Genomic DNA, 24,795 nt, shown 5'->3' with positions numbered 1-24,795 from the left:
ATGGTTTCAATAGTTCAGATCTTATTATCGCGAAGTTTCACGAGGTCTTTATAGAATTTCATCACTCTCATTAAACTTCCAATACTACCATTGCCACTGGCAGCACGCAAGACACCAATCCCCAATTCAGCATTCGGACCCCGGAGTCTATGGCTTCAATTTCCCTTTCTGGAGATACCATCACGAGCCTCACAGCGTCTATTGGAGTAACAATGTATCGTGTGAGAATAGAACCTCGCATTCCGAAAGTATGTGAAACATTCAAGTTTGGATGATGTTACGTTGGGAAAAGATCGATGTCATGGGTTGTTATTATTGGTGGAATTGGCTTGACTAAATGGCCGTGGTTGGTGGATGATCTGGAAATACCCCGGATTGTGACGATCTCTCATCCACTGTCATTACCGGCAGTGACTTGTTTAATCTGGGGTAACGATGAAAAGAATATCTTGGCGGCCAAGAAATATCTCTTTCAACTTCACCTCTCAAGAATGTCTTGATATGTCGAATAACTCGCCCATGACCCGTACACTGCGTCTCAGCTGTTCACCAAGCACTTGGAAGTGATATTAATGATTCTTCCTCAGCTCAACGTTACAATGTGTTATGCATAAACTCCAACTCCGAAGCCCGTTTACAGGGTGAGATTCGCATATACCCCAAAGTTTCGAATGCAAACTGTGGGGGCGCAAGGTCCCATCGGTCATAATCTCATGCATTGGCTTTTCCATCTGCACGGAAAAGGCGAGCAACAGACAACTCCCCCAATATCTGAGATGTTCCTCGAATCATGCCAAAGAGCAGCAAGGATCCTTTGTCTGCGTGCAACTTGCTGGCCCATACGTATTTGGGGGTTGTTTCTCCTTGATTGCTGACAGACAACCATTGCATCGCGCTCAAGAAAGGACTCTAGCTCTGCATCCATACCCCGAATCACCTAGAACACAGGCTCACAGTTCTATAGGTGATGTGAGATAGCTATTATACTGATAGGGACTCATACGGACATGAAATTAAAGAGATCTATCAGACTCATACTGATCAACTGAATGTTCCGTGACAGATTTATTCAAGGTACCCAGCTTCCGGACTTTCGACTTAGATAAGTCTGAATTGGTCATTGAGTATGAATATAACAATGCTCCAACGATAGCCAGGTCATTGGTAGCCATTTGAGGAAGAGCTACGTTCCCTTAGCCTCTGCACTCATCGGCTTGCCCCCTGAGCCTCAAACCTAGGAACTAATATTATGACTCGGCTAGATATTGAGATATGGGACGTATAATAGACTAGACAAGTCAGGTGCAGTCTCATTCATATGTCAGAACAATACTAGGCTATCGGGGCGAAAGAGATCCAGACCAATCGGTTGACAGCCTCTCCTGTCAATCAGTAGATCTGCTCGATGCAGCGGACCACGTGGAATCAGTTGGTCTCTCAGCAGAGCAAAGCTTAGTGAAAGCCAAGACTCTAATGGAGAGCAAGACTTATCGAGGGCGGGAGTTAGGAAACTGGCAATATTTGCATACGTGACGTTGAGAAAAAGTGACAAACCTCAGATTGCAAATAAAAAAGCTACCATCTTGAGGTTGGTAAAGAGGGTCCCTCGTGGATGCTATTGAGGGCGGAAGCGTCTCGCTCACCTCAGATGATCCTGAGTTGTTTGTTCGAATGGACTCTGGTTGCCTGTTATCTATTATTTTCCAGACGTTGAATATTTTAACTCTGTAGGATCCAGCACGTAGAGAATATCATCTAACTTTGGGGGTCATCCCAGCCCCGCATATGCAAGATTTTAACAGATGCGGAGTCCTACGCGATCCCCCACAAAATGCTTAAGCAAATAAACCCAGTCTGGCTAAGAAACATCCCAGACTAACATGGAATAAACAGCGGGAGCGAGAATTATGGTTATTCACGTTTACCTTCTTAGTATGGTCCGTGACAGGTGGAACAGCTAGCCCCGGACGGAGGAATATAGAACCACGAATGGCATTCTCCTGGGGGTTCGATTAAGCTTACCCCGCGTCTTACTTCCCCCACAAATGGACGGCGAATCTAGCATACAAACGAAGCCTTCAAAGAAGCCTAAATTGACAACCCCGGATTTCGCAGCATCTGGAAAAGATGCCAAGGAGAAGATCATATGTTTCCTGCGCGATGATTCATGGAAACATGTCCTTGGTGTCGAGTGACATGACATGTTAACTTAGAGCCTTGGCACGCAGTGAACTGAGCGAAGGACCAGGCTAATGCCCTCGGTTGCATGCAAAGCGGTGAAATAGTATAGCAGGCACTTAGTCCGTTAGATTGATAGTAAAGAGGTTGGTATGTTATATCATGGGGTTCTTATTATCCATGGCAACCAGAAACATATATAAGCAGTAGTTACATCCTAATCTCTACCTGCCTTACCTCACCAATAGGTTTTCCTTGCCTGGCACTCCTTCGGACCCAAGTCGCATTCCAATCCATCATGAAGGCTTCACTTCTCCTATCTCTCCTCCCTGTCGCCCAAGCAGCCATCATTAACACCCGTCAATCGAAGACAGGCGATGGCAAGCAAGGTGATACCGACGCCACCCAAGGAGACCTCAGCCAAAGGCCACCGCCGCGCTTTCCCTTCCCCATTACCAAGTTCCCCGTCGCCAAGGAGACAGTCGTTCTCAAGAATGCAAAGTACATCATGCCTGGTGAGGTCTTCGATGGCAAGATGAAACGCTATGAACGACCTGAGGGGAGCTGTAATGAACAAGCTGAAGGCACTGATGCTGATGCTGTGTTCAACTTGTTGCCTGGTTCGACAATTCGAAATGTCATCATTGGAAAGAACCAGGCCGAGGGTATTCATGCTTTGGGTGATGCCTGGGTCGAAAATGGTGAGTGGCCTTATTTGTTATTGACTGACTTATATTGACTTGTGCAGTTTGGTGGGAGGACGTTTGTGAAGATGCTCTCACATCGAAGGGCCTGAACACTCAGTTGAGGGTCATTGGCGGTGGAGCCCGAAGCGCGACAGACAAGGTACGCAAGAGATATGGCGAGAAGACTCCATTTCTAATCGTTTGTAGATCTTCCAAGATAACTCGCTTGGTGGCAAGTACAACATCACTGGCTTCTATGCCGAGGGCTTTGGAACATTTTACCAGTCCTGCGGCAACTGTCTCAATCAAGCCAAGCGAAACGCCACGATTCAAAACGTCATTGCCGTCGACGGTCTCAGAATGGGCATCGTAAGAACCATCTGCATTACCAACTTCAACCTTTTCTAACAGTTCTAGATTAACCCCAACTACGGTGATGAGTTTCGTCTCAAGAATGCTCAGATCGATAATGTCACCAGCATCGTTGACAAGGAAATCGGCAACAACGTGCAGACTGTTCCATACTATATCGGAAACGGACCCGATGAGAAGTATGCTTTGTATAATGAGACGAGGGATAACATTGTGAAGTTCAACGGCAAAGTTACAAATGCTTATGAGCCTGAGGATCCTTATGAGTGGCTTGAGGAGTTCTGGCCTGAGGGTTTTAACTAAGCAATACAAGAGTATATAGTGGATGCTAATATATATAAACACTAAGATTTATATCGGTATATTATTTTTACAGATAAAATACTTACATTTTCAAGGCAATATTAAACTTTTATTTTACATAGTTATTTCGATTTACTTGAGTAACTAATATATTTTAAATCTATCTTATTTAATTTTATTTAATTTCAATTAATATGTCTAGTAAATAGCCCTTATATTATATACTGCACTCATTAGTAGGACTTTTCTCTATGCTTTCTATACACAAGTATCAAGTACTTTCACCGCATTGCTTACCATTATGGGAGGCTTACACGTGCGGCTGATTGCCGGGCTGTCAGTGGTTACAACAACCAGAAAACCCCTCATGGCTGACCAACTGTAGAGCTTGTTTCAGCCCGTAGCCACTGAGGAAGACTCGTGGCGCAACTGCGCACAGCTCGATTCTAATTATAGATTCATGAGACGAAGATGCGTAATTTACAATATCAGGCTGGCGCTTAACGCTCTGAACCAATTCTTCGCTGAACTAACGACTGCCGAAGCTTTTTTTCTTCTCTGCAAGCTGACGTTTTGCAGAGAAGAAAAAAAAGCTCTATCACCATTATGCTTTCACGTCAATGCACTTACTGCAATGACCTTGAGGTCAGACAAACCCTCGAGTCTCAGCATCACCGCGACCTTGCATCACTCAAAGACTGTGCTGAGAGTCTTCTCCAATCTTGTCCGCTTTGTAAACTACTATGGGCAAGTATCCAATATCTTTGTCCGAAAAAGCACCTGCAACACTTTCTGAAAAATTGGAAATCCGATCCCAAGCTGCTCGGGGCTAAGTTAGTCCTTGTATCACAAAAGCAAACCTATCCGCCAGATATCCACTCAACATCAAGTAGGGTTATCTGGTTCAATGATGCCTTTGTAGAGATGTTCATTAGAGGTCCGAATGTGGATGAGGACCTCGCAGGGGGCTGCATAGCGCATTTGAATGTCTCCACGACACCAGGTCAGTTATAATCGAGCCAATTCACTCGCTTGCGGGTTTTAATCTGGAGTAGAATCTCCCGGCGCAAAGGAAATACGCGGTAGAACTCTCGACAAGTCTTCAGAACCCCGAAAGCGTGCCGAGACGATCAACTTAACCAAAGCGTGGCTCAATAGGTGCAACGACTTTGACCGTCGATGCTGTGGCAATGAGCGAAGGGACCTGCCTTCAAGAGTAGTTGATATCGGAGGAACGAAGCCGAAGCTCGTCGAAACCCAGGGAAAACGAGGCATCTATGTTGCGCTATCATATTCTTGGGGCGGTGCCACATCGCGAATGTTCAAGTTTACAACAGACACCGAAGCCGCTTTCAAAAAGGGCGTCGCGTTATCGAAACTCGCCAGGACGCATCGCCAGGCAATCCAGGTCGCGCGCGAGCTTGAATATCGGTATATCTGGATTGATGCGCTTTGCATCAGGCAAGACGACAATAAGGACTGGGCAGACCAGGCCTTGCTTGTTCCAGAGATATACAACAACGCGGATCTCACCATCGTGGCTGGAGTAAGCAGTGATGCACGAGATGGGTTTCTCGACATTGGATCCTCGCCAGACGAAGCAGCATGCCAAGTTCCATACCAATGCGCAAATGGCAACGAAGAAGCCAAGTGCTGGCTCAGTCTTCCACGGGACCGCAGTGTTGGTCCTACGACCGAGCGTGCATGGTGCTACCAGGAATCACTGATGGCTAGACGAATGATCATCTACGGAAGACAGCAACTTATATTTCGTTGCCGTGAGCGCGAAGAGTTCGAGGACGGCTCTTGTAACTTTGTTGGAGAAGCGGATGTCTGGTATAACGAACTATTCCCAGCTCTTAATGCTTCCAATCTACCCGCGGTTCAAGAAGACCATAAACCACGGAACCGCATTCAGCTGGACTCTCGTCCAGCAACTTATACTGGCCCTTCATTTGGCCAGGGGCAGCGAGGGTTGGGACTTGCTGACACAACAGATCCGGTCCTTCGACGGTGGTATTCTGTTACAATGGAGTACTCTACAAAGAGCTTCTATGACCCCTCCGACAACCACGCCGCTCTCTCTGGTGTCGTCCGACTGTTCAAGCAGGCCCTCATTAGCAGATTTGGACGTGGATCAGATAGGTACATGGCTGGTCTGTGGGAATGTGATATGATATGCGGATTACTGTGGAGAAGTCGGCGTATCGTCGACGTTCACTTACCAGCACTCACAGTTCCTGAGTACAAGAAGAAGACTATCAGAAAAGCGCCATCGTGGTCGTGGATGGCACTCGTCGGACCCATCAGCCAAGGAGCTGGCGCGAAAACAGATGAACTCGCCGGATTTGCACGGTACGGGACACCATGTTGCAAACCAGGCAATCTGAAACTTAATAGTTGGTGTCAGAACCCTGAGGGATGGGAGTACAATATTGTCGAGCTCAAACACTTCCCAGACCCATACGAGCTCCAGGTCTACGGCTACATGCGCGAACTGCGCATTTCACAATACAAAACCCAAGATCATCCTGATCATGGTGTGCGTTGCAAGCTTTATCCGCGGGATGCCTTGAACAAGCACACGTTCCGTCTGGAAGCCAGCGAGAGACGGCCTTTGATTAAAGGTCGTGGAGACCCCAATTCGAACTGGTCGCTCATTGCAGCGACGGGGCTTTTCGACCAGCAGACCTCGAGCAATCCTCGGGAAATGTGGGCGCTCCGTCTTACCTCTGAGGAAGGACTGCTTCTTAGAAAGCTCTATCCGGGAAAGATAATCTTTGAGAGGCTGGGAATCTTTTTCATTGAGAATCCAAAGGCCTTCTATCCGGATGATTTAAATCTTGTTACGGATCGGGGTCGATATCGCATCCCAGAAGACAAGCTGCCAGTTAGCAAGGTCATTATTCACTAGCCAACCACACCCATTCGAGGCCTCCATGGAACGGTATATGAGGATTCGATTTTGTTTGAGCTTTGCTGCTGATAGTGGAGTATGTACCGTATGGTCTATATTGGTGCGGGACGCAGGAAGGCTATGCGCGTTTTGAAGTTGTCGACTCTTGGACGATTGTGTAGATACTTAGCATGTTTTATTTGATAGTATTATTTTGACTTGATAGATCTGACAGCCGAGGTTTGCATCGCGCGCCTTACCTCAGCTGTGTGAACGAGAACAATGCCTGAGTCTAGCATGCAAACATTTAGATGTGTTTTTGGCTGAAGCTTCGTTACTAATAGCGAATAAAAGTCGGTAATAATAGTAGGAAGATATATGGGCCATCATCGCGGATGGCTCAGACTTATTCCAAAAGTCTGTATAGCCTCCAATGCCCGCCAATCCAGTAAAGGTGGCTGTGGGTGGCTATGCGCTGATGCGCAATGGCTATGGAACCACGTATGCATGTCAGATCAGCTCCAGCCTGACTAGAGCGTCTGCACCCAGCATAATAATTCCACGCTTACGACAGTTGGTTGGCCTCCCCACCAGTATTTAAGAAATCCTTACCCCTCCAGTGATCAACGTTTATCATTTCCCCGCCCAGTATCTTTAGACATCGGAAACTCATCCGCTCTCTTTTCAACCATCGACGAGGAAGAATTGAAAACACCAAGAACTTTATTGACGGACAGCCCTCCCTGTTCCTAACCATGGCCGACCCTCTCTCCATAGTCGGCGGTGTCGCAGCAGGGCTTCAACTTGTTTCGGCGGCTGGAAAAGCTCTGCTAGCCACCATAAAGCTGTTACAAGACTTGCAGGAAGTCCCCGGTCAGCTGGCACAACTCCTGCGAGAAGTGGATGACTCCATATCCAGGCTTTGCTACAGTTGTAGGGGAGGCTCACACGCCTTTGGCAATCTGGATCCAGTCCAAGAAAAACGTCTCGTCAGCATCGCAGATTCTCTGCACCCAGTTTTACAAGAAATCCACAACATGATAACGCCGTTATTCTCCGATAGACAGGGCAAGAGAAAGGCGATGAGCCAACTCTGGAACTCCATTATCTCGCTCAAGGTCGAGAAGGAACTTTCGCAAAAATTAGAGAGGTTAAATAGGCTCAATATTGAGATGGTTCGGGAACTAGGCGTTGTTGGACTTGAAGTCCAATTAGCCACCAACGAGCTCATAACAGCTACCAATACGACTTCAGTACAGGGCTTCTCTAGCCTTGAGACGCAAATGGATTCTTTGCGGAGAGATTTCCAGACTTTTACTGTATCGATGCAAGAAGCCCATACTATTTCACTAGAAACATCATCTCGCAAGGACCGCGCCGTGAAGCCGGAGCAAATGGAACGCACCAGGGAAGGCAGTTGGGAAATTGTCAGCAGATCATCAACAAGTCTTTCGGGGACAACGCTGAACTCAGGACTATCGGAGGACAAGAGACTATCAGAAGAAAGAGCGGAGCAGATGCGCCGTTATCTCGGAACCTCCAGTGCTGTAGGCCCAAATTTACTAACTCGCAGCCCGCGTCCAAGCTCCAACCTCGAGTCTATTCTTTTTAGCATACGGACTTTCTATACAACGGGGAACTTTAATCCATCGGCACCAGTAAAAAAGGTTCAATTCTGGCAAGACACCAACCTTGCGATATACCTCATGAAAGTCGCAAAGGGTGATGCGCGCGGTTCAAGTCAGAGCCAGACTCGAGGTTTTCGACTCTTGAAAAACTCAACCGCCGGCTCTCCTGCCATATTCCACGAGGGCACCGCGACCATTATCATCGAGCTGCTGAGTACCCTGTCTCCTGTCAATACCACGACATGCCCTTTTGTACGAGATGCTGTTCTTACATATATCAATGAGCTCGCGCGCACTCAATTGCATCCTCAACACCCCATCTCTCTGGTCATAGCCACGCTTAGGAAAGACAAAGGCGACAAAAACGTCTCTTTGCGTGCGCTCACATCAGTGGTTGATCGCTTACGCGCGACTCTTGGACCTGCCCACGAACTCACCCAGCTCGCCACATCAAGGCTCTGCGCCCTTCTGCGCCGGAGTGAGGATTACGATGAATCTCTACGGATAGCCAACGACGGAGTGCGTGCTCTTCGCAGCCTGTTAGGACCTAATTCTTTACAGGAACGCAAGCTGCTAAGGCACGTTGAGCATGTATACATCGACCAAGAAGATTGGCCAGCAGCTCTGAGCATTTGTTTTGATATAGTTGGGCAGCAGCATGTTGAAACTCCAAACCCAGACCCCATGTTCCATGATGATTGCGCGGTGTATACTATGGAGGATATTGCAAAGATATGCGAGTGCGCTGGGAACCTGGCTTTGGCGGTGGCATGGCTGACTGAAGCCAAGGCAGCGAGTGTGATGGCCTGGGGAGAGGTTGATGAGACAGGTCATATACAGGATAAGTTAGACGAGCTGATTGCGCAGATGGGTCCGACGAAAGATGCTGAGGTTCAAGATTGAGATTAGTACTAATGGTTTCAGTATAAGGTTAAGTATGTACGTGTAGTAAGCCTCAATGCGGTATCACTATCACTTTTGACCTCTCTCACAGTTGAGCATATAAATAACTCTAGGTTGAGACTATTTGCTCAGGGCCTGATCCAAGCTTCAGCTCTATCATTCAAATAAAAATTGACTCTCAAGACAGGAAAGCCTCGTGCCTAATAGCAGTCTCTCTTGAGGGCTCAAGATTTCGCCACTCTATAGATCAAGCCTTTTCAAATATTTGAGTCAAGTCTGGCCCACTTATCAACACCAACGTCACTTTCATAACGTAATGGTCTTCTTTAGAGCCGATCTCCTACCCTACTGTCGACCAAGTAGAGCATACATTTCGATTAAATAACGGACGTATTCTCTTTATCTAATTTATTTAGGACACTGAAAAGGCTAGACGACCAACATGATATACGTCTCGTTGAGATGTCATAAGCTTTAACTATCAATCAATAATGTTAGCAACAATTGGGCAACCCATGTGCATAGATGTTCTGAACAGTCAAACAACATGTTGAAGCAAACTCTCCTATCCAACAGCTTAGTTGTCACATCTAAGCATTCCAAATCACTGGGACTTGTCGCTATGTCGTCGGGTTACACAGAAAGGCAATGCAACGTGAACCCTCTTTGGTATTTGTCACGCAACGAAATACTGTCACTGGAGGACTTATCCATGAGCTCGACCTGGGCCGAAGCCCAAGTGCTGCATGTCACATGCATAATGCCATCTCCCATCGAAATGGAGGGTCCAAGGGTTCTCATCCATGCTGATATGTATCTTCCCCACCGAACCGCTACACTACAGACACAGAAGAGGGGCAATTGGACCTCAGCTACAATTTGTATTGGACAACAAAGATTATCAAAGCATGCGTCAGTGAGGAGTTTCTCACCGAGGCCTTCGAAATGTGCCATCGCTTCCCTCCGCCAATCGGGACATCGGGATCCTTGCCATGCCCCGAAAAGATTCGAACCAGGGCGAACTTCAATGCCGACCCGCCACGATAACATCATCAAGCCACGAAAAAATAACCTCAACTCAACGGTCAATAACTTCCCGACTAAACACTAACCGTCGGTAGATCTCCATCTTTTGGCATGGGCGTAGCAACCAAACTGGGGCATCTTGCTGAGAAAGATGGTGACTACAGCTTACTAAACCCTGCACGAAGCGGGGACGAGGAATCGCTGCATGATGACAAACCCGCGCCAAAGGCTTACGGCACACCTTCGCAGCGGGCCGACCTTATGCATATTCGTATAGCTCCTCGTGGCGTCGCGGTGGCTTGAGCCAATATGCGTGAGGATAGCTTCGGCCGACTGAGGCGGACTTCATTTCCGACTGTGCATTTGAGCATGGATTGAGATTGGGATCAAGGACCTTTCACTCTAGGATCACACAGCATGCAAAGATTGCAGTATGCAGAATCCAGAACGTGCATGTGAAGTATTCGAGGTTCAGTTATTGAGTATATATAGCTGTGTATCAACCCAAGTTGGAGGAAGTTCTTCAGGTTCAACAGCCATCTCACAGCTTCAGTACCAACCTGCAACTCAAGCCTTTCGACAATGAAGTTCAGTTCCATCATCGCCGCTGGCGTCCTCACTGTTTCTGCTCTTGCTAAGAGCGGTTTCAAGTATGAGCGTCTTGACAAGAACGATGCCGTTAGTTTCCCGGTACTCTCTGCTTCTTCAGTATGCTAAAACAATTAGGTTCTCCTCGTGGTCGATATCCAGGAAGGCCTTTACCAGTTGACCAGAGATTGGGATCCTACTCTGTACCATCACCAGTCTATGGCCCACGCTGCCATTGGTCAGGCTTTCGACTTGCCTGTTATCCTGACTACCTCCGCTGATCAGGGTAAGTTTTTAACTCGAACACATCTCTGAGATTCTTACTGACAGGTTAGGCCCCAATGGTCCTCTCATGCGAGAGATCCGTGAAATGTACCCCAAGGCCCCTCTCGTCCAGCGCCAAGGCCAAGTCAACGCTTGGGACAGCGAAGAATTCCGTGATGCCCTCAAGGCCACCAACAAGTCACAGGTCATCCTCGCCGGTATCACCACCGATGTCTGCACCACCTTCCTCGCTCTCTCCCTCCGTGAAGCCGGTTACTCCGTCTGGGCCAACATGGAGGCATCCGGCACTACAACTGCTCTCATCCGCGACATTTCCAACGATCGCATGCGCGATGCTGGCGTTCAGGTCGTCAGTCTGTTTTCCATTATTTGTGAGCTGATGCGCGACTGGAGGAACAAGCCTGGTGCCAAGGAGATCTACCCTTGGCTTGGACAGTACTACCCTGCTGCTGGCTACATGGCTCGCGGTCATGCTGCGGCTATTACCAATGGAACTATCCAGCCTGGTGAGGACGGATACACTCACTACCCTTAGAGCTAGATTGATTTCTGGTACTAGCAGTTGTTGCCTAGATGGATGACGACTTGCTCTGGGAGCTGGCTTGAAAGGCAGCTGGATAGTCTTCAACTCCCGAAACAACCATCTCTATCCCCATTTGGAGGAGATGGTTTCAGATAGACTTTACTTCATTCTTCTTCAATTTTTACAATGAATACACGATCATTGCTCCCTGGATTCCCTTTCTTGCATAAGTGACTCGGTTTGATTGACATGCCTTGAAGTCAACGCATTATTCGAATCCGGCCGACGTTAACGATCCGCGCATAAATGTCAGTAAAACATTTGTGATCACGAAACCTTTATTACGCCGTCGGTTTAGAAGTTTCTCCATGCATTCCGCTCTCATCAGCCCACAGATTGCCAAGCTTTGAGTTGCCGCGGGGTCCGATCTGCCCGGTCAATAGCAACCCTCTTGAATGAGAGCAAGAAATCATGAGACCAGACTTATCAGGACATTTCTGACAACAGCTACGAGCACAAGTGAAATATGACTACTAGCAGTAGTTTAAGCTTAACAGACCACCTAATGGCACGGAATCTGACATCTGATTCTCAATTGGTAGATCGCCAATCAGACCACCTCAGCCAAGACGACAGCACCTGATCATGTGCCACCAACACGTTGTCGTCAGCCATAACCCCAAAGGCCCGCGAGTCTATAAGATCTCGCCAACGGCTTTGATGTAATGTCGAATCGCGATTCGTAATAATCATACTTGGTTTTAGTCCGTGTCAGAAACTGCAGCTATGGCATCGAATAGCACCCTCCCTCTTACCATGCGCGCTGCACAATGGCGCTCAATCAAAGGCGGCATCGACAAGAATCTCACCCTCGTCACCGACGCCAAACTACCCAAAAATGCTTCATCGCTTCCGAAAGGACAAACCCTTATTAAAGTCGCATACGCATCGGTCAATCATCTCGACTACAAAATTGCCGAAATGCCTCTCGCGAGCCTCATATTCTCCAAACCCGTCACGCCAGGTCTTGATTTCTCTGGCACAATTGTCTCCACGACGTTGAATGAATTTCAGTCTGGCCAGAAGGTATTTGGGAGGACAGAGTTACCGATTGGTGGAACTCTTGCGGAGTATGTTGTTGTTGGGAGTAAGGGGATGGCGGCTCTTCCGGATGGTGTTGAACTTAGAGATGCGGCTTGCGTCGGGATTTGTGGAACGACGGCTTTGCAGTGTATGTCGCCGTTCGTGAAAGAGGGTGACAGGGTGTTTATTAATGGTGGCAGTGGAGGAGTTGGCGCTTTTGCCATCCAAGTTGCGAAAGCTCTGGGATGTTCTCATGTCATGGTCACTTGCTCCGCTTCCAATGCTGACTTCTGTCGAAGCCTTGGTGCCGATGAGACTGTTGACTACAAATCCGAAGACCCGATTGAAGTGCTCAAGAAGAAAAAAGACAAGTTTGACTTCATTCTCGATACGGTCTTCAACGATCCAGATCTTTATTGGCGGTCCCATGAGTATCTCAAGCCCGAGGGGCAGTATGTTTGCGTCGGTCTGCCGCCACGCTTTCAGACCTTCAAAGCCCTCTTCGCTATCAGTATGTTACCGAGATGGCTGGGTGGTGGGAAGAGAAAGTTCAAGTATCACTCTGTATCGGCGAACAGGAAAGACTTTGGACACCTTGCGGATTGGATGAAGGAAGGTAAGGTAAAGGCTGCTATTGAGGAGAATTTTGGGCTGGAGGATGCGGGAAGGGCTTACGCAAGACTGAAGGGGGGCAGGACTAAAGGGAAGTTGGTTGTGCGTATTGGGGGTGAAGCTGGTGGCGATGAATAAGGCATGGATCGACGAGGATTAAGGCCAGGGAATGTCGAAATGGACTTCTGAGGATCACACCACGATTATCTGGGGTACGACAGGACGTTTCAGGATGACAAAGGACATCAAAGGGCTATCAGGACTAGTAATGTGATCTCCAATCCAGATTGAATAATATTTGTTCTTTCACCTCTTCTAAACTTGTACGTTCTCTTGTTCACGTAGGCCTACAAATGAAAGCGATTTGGCCCCGAGAAAAGCTAGACTTTTGGATTATCACCAATAAAAGATTTCTAAATCTAATTGGTAGACATGATGGACTTTGTCTTGCATGCAATGTCGTTCTCAACTATTACTACAGATGCCGAAGGCTCTGGATATGACTCAGTCAAACTTAATGACCAGGTCAACGACTTTCTCTGAAAGCCGGAGTGAAACCCTTTTCTCCTTGAGACGAACGGGGGAACGCGTTTAAACGATCTTCCCATCCATCTCCTTGGAAGCATTATCACGAGATCTCTGGCGTCGCCAGCTGAACAGAACATGTGGCTTAGTCTTGATCGTTTCCCTCATCTTCTCCTCACTACTATCCATCCACGCATTACCCGGCGCAACACTGACAGGATACAGCGGTGTTCCATTAAGCAAGAAATGGTCAGCACCACGGCGGTCGAATGAAGCAGTGATATCAAGGTCGGTTGCAATCTGATCGCAGAAAGTCTCAAGTGGCAGGTCATTAACATCACGACCAAATGGGTTCTCGATCTCTTGTCCAATGAATAACAGACCAAAGATAATGTATGCTGCAGTGATGGTAGCTGGGATAGCTATCCAGCCAAGAGGACCAGTCAACTGAAACGGCAACAGCATAACATACACAAACGTGATCTGACTGATGGCGATAGTGTATGCAATCGGCAAGGGGGTATTGAGCACTCGATCACACCCGACTGCTACATCGTTAAGCATGGTGATGTGATTATACGCGACAGTTTGGTGGATGGCGACGGGCAGCTGCTTATTTGCCACGAGGCAGTCGACAGAAATGGCCAGATGGTTCAGTATCTCAAGTGGGAGATTTCCTTGGTGCTCTTCGGCTCTCTTGAGGTGCTTGCGGGGATCACTCTGCGCGAATGAGAGCCCCAGATATTCACCAGCCACTTGTTTGAAGTTGGTAACTCTTCGCTTTGGCACGGCTGTTGTACGTCCAGAGAATGTGTCGAGGTGGGCTATGTAGGGTTGCATATCAGGTTGACTCGCACAATGCTCAAAGCGAAGCGTATGCTTCAGTGCAACAGCAAACCCAGCGATGAGCTTCAGTGCTCCAAGCTTCTTGACAAGCAGCTCTCTGGTATCCTGACCATCAGCGCCAGTATCCGTTGCATGGATCCAGATGATTCGTCCGAGAGTTTGCGAGGCAGTAGCTAGCATTCCCCAGTATCGACGACCCTCAGCGTAGCGCTCGTAAGCAGTTGATGATCTAAAGGAAAGACTAAGACCGACGACGAAGCCGAGGATGGTGAGAAGAACAGAGTTGACGCTCAGATCATGAACTTTCTTAGAAATGACGGTGATAGCAGTGGACCAACATGCGACAAGGAAAAGAGGGATGATGAGTGACGGCATGATTGAGCCGTGGAGTTGAAGGATGAGTGGCCATTTGGAATGACCGCGGAGATCGCGGGGACCGCTGAAGTAGTTGCTATCATTCATCCCGTCATGTACCGGAGGCGAGGGCGAGGGGAGGTATTCCTGGTTCGGAGGAGTGTCGAGGCCAGAGAAGTTCTGTCTAGTCTGTGCCTCTGGAAGTGGCTTCATCTCCACGGGAGTATCTCTACCAGCGTCCGACATGGCGAAAGGGAAACTCGCATATGCAGAGGGGAAATGATACTATGGATGAGAAGAATGGATTATTCAAAAGTGAGGACCTGGCCAGGTCTTATAAAGAAGTCAAGTTTCACCATAAAAATGAAGCTTCCCAAAAGGGTTTCATATTTCGAGCTGAACATTTAGTGCTGATGGGACTTCTGATGGTCCGGCATTAGTGCTGAGAATATTGGCAATTGCCAACAAGCTTTGGCATAAGCATTCGCCAAGGCGGTCTGGCCCGCATATAAGCTTGAGAATTGATGCTTATTTTGGTAGTGGTCTGTTTGGAATTACGGCCATATCTCATGATTTACTGTGTGTTGCTGATCTGGTGTTTTCAGCTTCTAATTTTAGCAAGACTGCCTGGGACCTTTGCTACGAGAGGTTATGCTTTCCTTAATGTTTTGTTATTTCTCACTTTAACATAAGAACCTTAGCTAACGTATCAATGGGACTTCGGATTGCTTACACATTTTAAATAAAGCTTGTTGATTCGTTATCTGATCGTTAATCCCTGGAGAGTAGCGCGACTTGTATAGTTGGCCTTATCCCGCACGGTCGAATCGATGGTAACTCCCCATCCGCAACATCTTCTATTCAATAGCATGAGCTCGTTAAACTAAACTGTCATTTCTCGATCCGTTGATGCTTTGTTGTCCATTTTGTAGCCCTGCTGCCCCCCTCTTAGTACTGTCAGGTCTACCTTCTGCCGTTTCTGCCCCTCGACACGCTCAAGGTGCTTCACCAATACGTTGTACCTTGAACTGAAGTGGCCTCTTGGACTTCAAAGTCAAACTCGGGTTTCTGAATTCCACTTCATTATCCTCAGTACTCTCGATCTTAAAGTCTTTGATCAACCCAACCAACAAGACCTTCATATTGAGCAAGGCCAACGCTTTTCCTGGACACATGCGAGGCCCGTTTGAGAAGGTCTCCATAGCATATGGGCTCAAGGAATCGCCAGAAAGGTGATCCCATCGATCAGGATTGAAAGTTTCCACATCGGGACCCCAGATTTCGGGGTTCAGCTGCGTTATGGCTGGAACGAGCTGAACCGTGGTCCCTTTTGGGATCCTGACGCCTGCTATTTCGATATCCTCTAGTGCCTCCCATGGGATGATTAGGGTTGGCGAGTACAGGCGTAGAGCTTCTCTAATGACGTTGTCGAGATATGGAAGTTCGTCTATCGACTTGGCGGTCATGTCGTTGGCACTGAGCTTAATTATCTCAGTCCTCAATCTTTGCTGTGACTTCTGGTCTTGGGAAAGGGCGTAAGTGGTCCAAAGAAGGGCACTGGCTGTAGTCTCGTGCCCCGCCGCGATGACCTGCATAGTCTGCAATACCGGTCAGTGATATACCAATGGAGGTCAGGGTAGTTACACACGATATCGATCAACTCATCTTTAGACAACTTCTGGTTCTCAACAGAACTCGCTTCAATCATCCTAGTCAACAAATCGTCCGATAATCCACTGTCTGTACCCAACTCCTTTGCTTTTTCTACCTCGGATGTCCGCTGCTCGATTAGTTCTGTCATCATACCCTTGAGAGCAGATTTGGCCTTGACAAAGTTCAGATTTGCGGATACAGGCAGCCAACGGAGTGGGATGAAGGGATTGATGAAACTTATGATCTGGCCGGCAAGTGGCTGAGCTAAGATACCGTTGTAGCACTGCTCAAATGACAAAGGCGAGGTCCTTGAGCGAAAGTCTCGAAGTTCTTTACCAACCAACGAAACACCTATGATATCAAGTGTCACCCTTGTAAAAAGATCTTCGACTGATGCGATGTTGTCAGATAATACAGAGAGGTGAATTGACTAAGTGTATACGTACTTTCCAAGACGCCGTCGCTGCTTTGTTGGATCGCGGCATTGATTTCACTGTTCAATTTGCGAGAGTATGCAACAAACGTTGGGAGCAGCTTTCGAATGCTTGGACGAGACAGCGGTCCTACCACAGTTAGTTTTCATGATCATAAATTGCACGAAAAACAGGTCTTGCCTGCAGTAATGCGCCTCAACCGCTTGTGCTGGTCCCCGACGCTAAACAGCAGACCAACGCCCAGGAACTCTCCAACAAGCGTATGAAAGAATGCCGGTTTCGCGAAACGGTAGGTATTAGTTTGAAGCACCTCACGACATGCCTCTATGCTGTTAACGAGGAGAACCTCCGAGTTCAGCCAGGATAGACATCGTATGAACGGGGCGTTCGGCCAACGCCGCATCCACTGGAGATAGAGCTCATTTGGTCCTGATCCACGCAGAATGCGCAAGGCATGGCCGACTAAGAATTGATGGTTCTTTCCAAGTCAGTAAACTGAAGGTCCTCGAAGATTGTAGCCTGTGATGGGCGGGTAGAATTCACCTTCGGTCCTGGAAGATGTCGTAGGTCTGAGAAGTATGGTCGGAGTGAGGTCTTGAGGATCAAGTGCAGGCAAACGGCAAAGATAGCCAGAGCTGCCACTCGTACAAACGAAACGCTCAGCAGCCACATTTTCGCACAGCGATGTCCCTAACATCAAAGAAACACAACTTGAGGTTCCTCTTGTCTGTGTTTTGTGATTACGAGTTTGCACTTCTCGGGCTGACTAATTTCTGACTGCTGATTTACCGCATTTCGATGTAACTCGGCGGCCGCCCTGCTGACGATAAGCCCGCTTTTGGTTCTAGAATAGCCAATTAAGGGCATTTTACGCATCTGCGCTCGGGATCTACAAAGGTCAGCAGATGCGTTACACTACATTAAATACAGCAATAACCTTTTACCTTTAGCAAAAGTTGCAAGCAGTAGGTACATACTAGCGTATACGTTCAGATATCTTTATGAAGGTAGGATAGATATTAACATACTGTAATACTAAAGGCAGATAATAGTCTACTTCCTAAAAAGGTGGATTAAGGTGACTTATTTTAAAGACAATATAAGCGGGCAGATATTTCCCGCCACTCCGCCTCTTTTGCTCATAAATTCATTTTACGTTACAGACAAGGTATGGCTATGACCTGGCTAAATCTTTCTTCAAACATTGTGACTATCGAAATTGCCTAAATACACTCCCAAGTTCGTACAAAAACACTTCAATCCATCGTGGATTCTGCAGTCATAGTCTCTTGAAGGGACCAGCTGTGCAGGGGGCGACAGCATGTCTCTAACGAGCTATGCGCCCCCTGAACTCGTCTTTTGCTTTGCTTTCCTTGACAAGATGTTTGGCGCAGTAGCTACGAGACTCTTTCACAACACGAGTTGGGGTGTCGCATTGTAGATTAGACTGCGCCTGGTATTTCTCGTCGCATTGTTCGAATTCGCCAATTTTTGTGCAGCCGCACCTGTAACTATTGTAAATTTGATCACACATGGTGCTTCTTGTTCCAGTCTGTAGACGCATCCTGGGTTAGCTGATGATACTGGTCACTGACATTGAGTCACTTACATTGGCTGTAACAGGAACCACAAACGACTTGGAGAAGAAGATATGGCAAAGTTGTATGAGAAAATTGTAGACTTGGGAAATGAATTGAATTTTCTCGTGAGTTTCAATCAACTGTTGCGCTACTTATAATAGTCTTTTAACAGCACAGTACATTTTCTAGTATCGAAATCACAAGATGTATAGCGCGTCGAGGCAAATGATGATTCGGCCGTATTTTTAGATTGTTCAAATTAACCGCTGGTACAAGTCCATGAAACGCCAGTACGCGCGCGCCAGGAACATAACGTGAATGGAGTCTTATCAGCTACCTGAGCCTAATCTAGGGTATCCGCTCCGCACAATGTGATCTAACTCAATTCATTTCGCGCACCAGGAACAACCAGTCCCCAGTGAGGCGTAAGCGCCCAGATCAGAGTTTGTTTCGAACCATATGCCGCTACTTAGCACGAGTAGTGGAGAAACATGCTTAATAAGTTGATGCTCGGTATCGCGGGGCAATACAAGCTTGAAGCCCAGAAAACTTTCTTGACAACACCCCAATTCTTCATTCAACGGTATATCCGATACAATTATCAATATGTCGGACACCGTCTCAAACCAAGTCAGCATTGTGCCGAAGTCGAATATCGAAGTCCTCAACCAAGAAATCGACGATGACGAAGGGCTTTATCGCATTCGAGCCGGCAACCGGGTCCATTATGTGACAATCCCGGGCCCAGGGAGTCCCAATCCCATTTTTGAACAAGATACCCTCTGTAGACCATATCTTCTCGTCCCCGAGCTTCCTCCATTTCCAGACACAGACTGGACGACGATGCGAATCACGCGGGCCCAAGATGGCAGCCTTCAGTCGGATATTTCTTTCGAACCACTGGATAAGATTGAATGCACCTGGCATCCACGACATATCGACATACTTTCGTTAAAACGCACCAAGTATCACAAGCAGCGCATTCGCGAAGTCGAATATGGGGGCAAGACTGCAATATCCAAAATTGCCATTCTCGAGTGGCTCATTCCACAGATTGAGCACGAGACCAGGATATACGAAGCTTTGACCAGGTTACAAAGCCCTGATGAGGACAGGATGACTCCTGAGGTCCTAGGCCATCTCTTTGAGGGCGGTAGAAACATTGGTTTCCTTTTGGAAAAGATAGAGGGCGAATATGCGACCCTAGCTGATCTGCCGAAATGCGAGGCGGCATTGCGCAGGTTGCACAAGCTGGGGTTTGTCCATGGAGACGCCAATCGCTACAACTTTATTGTCGAACAATCCACCGGAAACGTCAAAATGATTGATTTTGAACATGCTGAGCAATACGATGAGAAGAAAGCCAAGGCTGAGGTTGAGGAACTGGCAGCTGAGTTGACAGATGACTCAGGGCGCGGAGCACCAGTCACTTTCGTGTATCGTTAACAATGGAACGGTAGTGGACATTATTGGTTTTCTCTTAGTCTGCCATGTTCCTCAGTAACTTCCGTGCTCCATAGCATTGCTCAGCGTGAATTAGCAGCCCATGACGCGAATGTATTCTCGTGGTCAAGGCAAAAACAGGTCGTTCTGGCCTCGTGTGTGGGGGACACAACAATGAAAGAACAGTTGAGGGCAGAGATCCATACTTTAAGTCCTTGTATGTGACCTGACATCCCTTGCAAAGTTGTCCCCAGTCCGCTCCCGAGTCTGTGATGTACGGTACGCGTAGGCTAGATACACCTGCGAACGGATCATTGCCGATATTAGCCCCATCTGAAAGTTTTGACATGTCGTGTCCTGGTGCTTCCAGAGGCGCTTCGTGATAGCGCTTAAAAAGATAATGTTCTTTCAAGGATATTACCGGTGGTTGCGGGATCAACTCCGCCAGGTGTTGTGAAGAGCCATGAATTTCAATGGCCAACCTTTTAGCTGATTTCACACTGACCAGTTGACAAGGTTTGCGGTGCAGCTTTTCAGGGCCCCTGACACAGTACGTCCCGGGAATGATGCGCATAATATGAAGGCTTTGGACTTGTCGTTGCGTCAAGACAAAGTACTTTTTAGCCATCGGTAGTGTCATCATCCACAGTCCTCTGTTTTGGAAGAGGCACTCAAAGCAGACCCTCTCGCATGTGGGCAGATATAAAAACGCCCCGAAGTCTGAGCAGGAAACGCAACGGGAGGCTTTGAGGGTGCGGTATACCTCTGAAGCCGGGTAATAACCAACAAGGTTCGTCTTTGTCAACGCCGTTGGAACTTTGGGTGCATGCTGTATCACCTGCTGATACGGCAGAAAATCCTCAACGACTCTCTTGCCTCTCAGGGAGACACGTGAGACACGCGAAAGTGACTGAAAGTCCAGGAGATTCAGTGTCATAACGAGTAGCTCTGCTGGAAGAGCATCAAGCAAGCCCAAGGATGATGCAGAGCGCTCCGGATGGATCGTTGATGACGTTGCTGGGGATATGTCATGGATGACCCTGCCGAGGTTAAGCTCGACATCGCAAGTGAGCTGTGAAATGATTTGGTTATCAGAATGTGTCTCCATGCTCATTGCGCACGATATCGGAAAATGAATTATGTAGAGGTTAGGTGGAGAGTATTTGGAATATTCGAGCCAATAAACAGAATAATCGACGCGTGACGCGTCTGGGTGGATTACCTAATGGTTGTTACCGCGCATTATGCGACAGAAATAGCTTTTCAATTCATCCTCGTAAAGTTCTGTAAGCAATGCTAATTGATTCAGAGTTCCAAATCAATCTATGCATAATTAAACCTTTACATAAGTCCTACATGACTCTTCTTACTACCATTGCATCCATAAAATGTCACTTGAATCTTCCTCCCAAAGCTATAATACTTACCCCTTCGCGGCCTAGCGCTCAACGATCACCAATAGCCTCGGCTAATGGAAACCAAAGAGCCGGTCAGCAACGTCTTGGGTATATAGTCTATACACATTGACTTCCTCTATTTTTGACCAAAGACTTCTCAATGTCTGACTTCTCATGCTACGACGGGGTAAGCCCCGAGTGGCTTGCACTCGAAGCATCCTTACCTCCGCCACCAGTACCGGAATTGTCGATTGCGGAGATGAAAAGAATAGCGAACCAAGAACGAGAAGCTATCGCCAGAAAATCGATGATGAAACTCGCGCCTCAACTGCGGATACAGAACCACAGAATATCCTCTCGCGATGGAAGCATCATACAAGCACGCAGCTACCGACCAGCTAGTGCACCGGAACAAACCCTACTCCCATTGTATATTCACTTCCAGGGCGGTGGATTCATGTTCGGTACGCTGGATGCTGAGGATGCGATATGTGCACGTATAGCCATTGGATCGAATGTGGCGGTTCTCAGTGTTGATTACAGACATACGCCGGAGTTTACATATCCGACGCAATGGAATGATGCTGAAGATACTTTCGAGTGGGCCCACGATAACATGGAGACCATGTTCTGGCGCCCGGAAAGAGTCATTATTGGCGGAATATCAGCTGGTGCTTGGATGGCTTCGTCTTTCACCCTACAGAAACATTTGAATCATGCAACAGAGAAAAGACCTCCGATCGCAGGACAAGTCCTCATGATCCCCTGTCTAACACACGTTGATTGCTATGAGCCCCAGCTGAAAAAGATGAAGAGCGAGTCTATCTCATCTTACAGAACAAATGTTACAGCACCGATGCTTACTGTTGAGGAACTTCGCTGGTTCACGAGTCTGTTAAAGATCGAGGACCCGGATGTCAACGATTTAAAGATTAACCCTGGGAATGCATCGCCAGAACAAGTTAGAGGGATGCCTCCTACTGTACTTGGTGTAGTAGGCCTGGATCCTCTTCGAGATGAGGCACTTCTGTATGGAAAGATGTTGGCAGAAGCTGGGTGAGTAGCTGATGTTATGGATTTTTTGTAGATTTTAACTGACATGATTCAGTGTTCCGACAGATATCAACCTCTTCTTGGGGCTGCCTCATGGTTTTAGATCGCACGAGGAGAAATTATCGGCGTTCAATAGATGGGATAAAGTCATAGAGGATGGCGTTGGCTGGATTTTATCAGAACCTTTATGTAGTGAGTTTCACGTAAAGACATGAATTAGAGAAGAGGTTCGCTGCAATGCTCATTATGCTACGATATTGCTGTGCCTCTATCCAGGATACAAAATCTATCAATCGCTATGCAAACGCCACCCAATGCAAGTACATCAACAGAGAAACCGATAGACCTTTTTCCACCTGGGCCAGCCATGTCGTTCTTCGCGCTCCTGCTCGGCCATAACATGTACACGAAAGTATCTCCGCCCCGTCACAACATCCATATCAGGCAGACGCACGATCTGCGTACGGTACCAAATTTTATGAGATAGATAGAACAACAAGATAATGGGTATCGCCAAAACCTTCAAGAAGAAATTCTGCGCAAGTCCCGATGCGCTCCTGTCAATACCAGGCTCATTAACAGGCGAGACCGCAATCCAGATCTGAGATGCCAACACAAGGATATACCCAACAAAAGCAAACCACGCTCCCGGGACGCCGACGTGAGACTTGAACGGTAGTTGTTCCAGCGTATGTGCGTTGTAATACCAAGCTTTTCGAAACCGGATGTAACATAAACAGATACTTCCCCACGTAAACAAAGTGCTCAACGCACTGATCGAGAGAAGCCAATTGAAGATGGAATCGTGGAAACTGACATCTGCGAGAAATGCGAGTAGGCCGATGCATGATGCGAACAGTATTGCCATAAGGGGACGTCCTTGTCGGTCCACGTATGCAAAGATCTGTGGCGCATGCGATTGCTCTGCTAAAGCAGCCAATGTTCTCGATGACCCAAAAACCGCTGAATTCCCAACACTGATCACCGCCACCAGGATGATTGCATTCATTATACTCGGAAGTAAAGAAGTCCCAGCCTTCTCTATCGCAATGACGAACGGGCTCGCCGTCGCATCAGCGACATTATCACCACCGACGAGTCTTTTATCGTCAGAGGGTACTAGTAGTCCAACCAGCATTAACGCAACGATGTAAAATATCGTAATACGCCAGAAAACCTGCTTGATCGCCGTCGGCAACGATTTGCGCGGGTTAGCTGTCTCGGCGGCGGCGAGCCCGATGAGCTCAGTGCCTGTGAAGGAGAAAGCAGATGTAACGAGGACGCTGCAAAAGCCCTTGAAGCCGTTGTTGAAGGGGCCCGGGTTACGCCAGTACATGCCGCCGATGTAACCGCTCTCGGGCTCCCCGCCGACATTTATGACGATGGCGAGTAATCTAGACCGTTAATACTAGGATCTATGAGAGGGGGTTTGACGTACATGAAGCCAACGATGGCGGTGATCTTGATAAGAGAAAAGATAAATTCGGCTTCGCCATACGTCCTGACGCTAAATAAGTTGATGATGACAATAGCGGAGAGAAATATGGCCACGAATATCGACTTTGTCAGATCTGGATTCCAGTACCCTATCGTAAACGCCCCAGCGATTATTTCCAAGGGTAAAATGAACAACCATTGTAAGCAGTAACTGCAAAAGTTAGTAGAGAAAAACAAAGATTTTCAGTCAGCTTACTTCCAACCCATGGCGAACCCCCAAGACGGATCCAAGAACCTCGTCGAAAACGCCGAAAACGAGCCTGCAATGGGAAACATGACACACAACTCCCCGAGACACTGCATCGTACAATACTGCATCGCCCCAAGCAATAAATACGATATCAACAAACTCGCTGGTCCGCCTCTGTAAAGCGACGCCCCCGACGCGACGAACAACCCAGTTCCTACACCATATTAGCCGAGATTTGCCGAGCATGAAAAGTGTCAGGGCTTACCAATTGCACCGCCAAAAGCAATCATTTGCAGATGGCGACCTTTTAATTCTCGCGCAAGTGCTGTATTTGCTGTTTTGGCATTGGCGGCGCGCAAGTCGTAATACCGCTCTGGTGCATCGCTTGGGTGATAGCCTGGAAGAGGATCTGCGCGTCGAAAGCTATGAAGCCATGAGGTCCGTGGTTTATGAGCGTGTATGCTCCACGAGGAGCCCATTTCTACATTGAACGATTGCATTGTTTGCGCATCGCGAGGATCTTTCATCGTTTGTGTTGCGGGGGAGGATGAAAGATGACAGTTTCGGGGGAGGGAATGACGTTACGACGGGGGTTGGACGCCGATCATGAAGAAAAGTCTTCAAAAGGGCGCGTTCTGGAAAGCTTCTAGAAGGACTTTTGGGATATGCGCGGTTTACTTCGGGTGCAGATTGTCGGGACGTTGAGCCAATGATGGGGTGCGGGTGCGCCAAAAGAGGAC

General features: G+C 47.7%; 10 protein-coding genes across 10 annotated transcripts; 7 read left to right on the top strand and 3 right to left on the bottom strand.

Annotated features, from left to right (window-relative positions):
- Positions 1-2,476: 2,476 nt before the first annotated feature.
- FPRO_13491 (uncharacterized protein) lies at positions 2,477-3,539 on the top strand (the record flags this gene model as incomplete). The annotated part of the gene is made up of 4 exons (XM_031222950.1): positions 2,477-2,879; positions 2,927-3,024; positions 3,072-3,233; positions 3,282-3,539. The coding sequence occupies 4 exons, from the start codon at positions 2,477-2,479 to the stop codon at positions 3,537-3,539; spliced, it is 921 nt and encodes a 306-aa protein (XP_031088357.1).
- Positions 3,540-4,463: 924 nt separating this feature from the next.
- On the top strand, positions 4,464-6,453 carry FPRO_13490 (uncharacterized protein; the record flags this gene model as incomplete). Its single annotated transcript, XM_031222949.1, has 2 exons — positions 4,464-4,542; positions 4,595-6,453. The coding sequence occupies 2 exons, from the start codon at positions 4,464-4,466 to the stop codon at positions 6,451-6,453; spliced, it is 1,938 nt and encodes a 645-aa protein (XP_031088356.1).
- A 737-nt stretch (positions 6,454-7,190) lies between these two features.
- Positions 7,191-8,966, top strand: FPRO_13489 (uncharacterized protein; the record flags this gene model as incomplete). Its single annotated transcript, XM_031222947.1, has 1 exon — positions 7,191-8,966. One exon carries the CDS (start codon positions 7,191-7,193, stop codon positions 8,964-8,966), a length of 1,776 nt encoding a protein of 591 aa, XP_031088355.1.
- A 1,608-nt stretch (positions 8,967-10,574) lies between these two features.
- On the top strand, positions 10,575-11,400 carry FPRO_13488 (putative ycaC, hydrolase of unknown specificity; the record flags this gene model as incomplete). The annotated part of the gene is made up of 3 exons (XM_031222946.1): positions 10,575-10,670; positions 10,719-10,866; positions 10,916-11,400. The coding sequence occupies 3 exons, from the start codon at positions 10,575-10,577 to the stop codon at positions 11,398-11,400; spliced, it is 729 nt and encodes a 242-aa protein (XP_031088354.1).
- Positions 11,401-12,174: 774 nt separating this feature from the next.
- FPRO_13487 (uncharacterized protein) lies at positions 12,175-13,221 on the top strand (the record flags this gene model as incomplete). Its single annotated transcript, XM_031222945.1, has 1 exon — positions 12,175-13,221. One exon carries the CDS (start codon positions 12,175-12,177, stop codon positions 13,219-13,221), a length of 1,047 nt encoding a protein of 348 aa, XP_031088353.1.
- Positions 13,222-13,674: 453 nt separating this feature from the next.
- FPRO_13486 (uncharacterized protein) lies at positions 13,675-15,054 on the bottom strand (the record flags this gene model as incomplete). The annotated part of the gene is made up of 1 exon (XM_031222944.1): positions 13,675-15,054. The coding sequence occupies one exon, from the start codon at positions 15,052-15,054 to the stop codon at positions 13,675-13,677; it is 1,380 nt and encodes a 459-aa protein (XP_031088352.1).
- Positions 15,055-15,803: 749 nt separating this feature from the next.
- FPRO_13485 (uncharacterized protein) lies at positions 15,804-17,567 on the bottom strand (the record flags this gene model as incomplete). The annotated part of the gene is made up of 5 exons (XM_031222943.1): positions 15,804-16,406; positions 16,457-16,851; positions 16,908-17,024; positions 17,076-17,373; positions 17,439-17,567. The coding sequence occupies 5 exons, from the start codon at positions 17,565-17,567 to the stop codon at positions 15,804-15,806; spliced, it is 1,542 nt and encodes a 513-aa protein (XP_031088351.1).
- A 1,514-nt stretch (positions 17,568-19,081) lies between these two features.
- Positions 19,082-19,921, top strand: FPRO_13484 (uncharacterized protein; the record flags this gene model as incomplete). The annotated part of the gene is made up of 1 exon (XM_031222942.1): positions 19,082-19,921. One exon carries the CDS (start codon positions 19,082-19,084, stop codon positions 19,919-19,921), a length of 840 nt encoding a protein of 279 aa, XP_031088350.1.
- Positions 19,922-21,475: 1,554 nt separating this feature from the next.
- Positions 21,476-22,583, top strand: FPRO_13483 (uncharacterized protein; the record flags this gene model as incomplete). The annotated part of the gene is made up of 2 exons (XM_031222941.1): positions 21,476-22,371; positions 22,424-22,583. The coding sequence occupies 2 exons, from the start codon at positions 21,476-21,478 to the stop codon at positions 22,581-22,583; spliced, it is 1,056 nt and encodes a 351-aa protein (XP_031088349.1).
- Positions 22,584-22,693: 110 nt separating this feature from the next.
- FPRO_13482 (putative amino acid transport protein GAP1) lies at positions 22,694-24,582 on the bottom strand (the record flags this gene model as incomplete). The annotated part of the gene is made up of 4 exons (XM_031222940.1): positions 22,694-23,762; positions 23,807-24,016; positions 24,062-24,269; positions 24,321-24,582. 4 exons carry the CDS (start codon positions 24,580-24,582, stop codon positions 22,694-22,696), a joined length of 1,749 nt encoding a protein of 582 aa, XP_031088348.1.
- Positions 24,583-24,795: the final 213 nt, after the last annotated feature.

This window comes from Fusarium proliferatum, assembly GCF_900067095.1.
Source record: "Fusarium proliferatum ET1 genome assembly, contig: FPRO_scaffold012, whole genome shotgun sequence".
In the NCBI taxonomy this organism is placed as follows: domain Eukaryota; kingdom Fungi; phylum Ascomycota; class Sordariomycetes; order Hypocreales; family Nectriaceae; genus Fusarium; species Fusarium proliferatum.
This window is presented reverse-complemented; position numbering and strand designations above follow the sequence as displayed.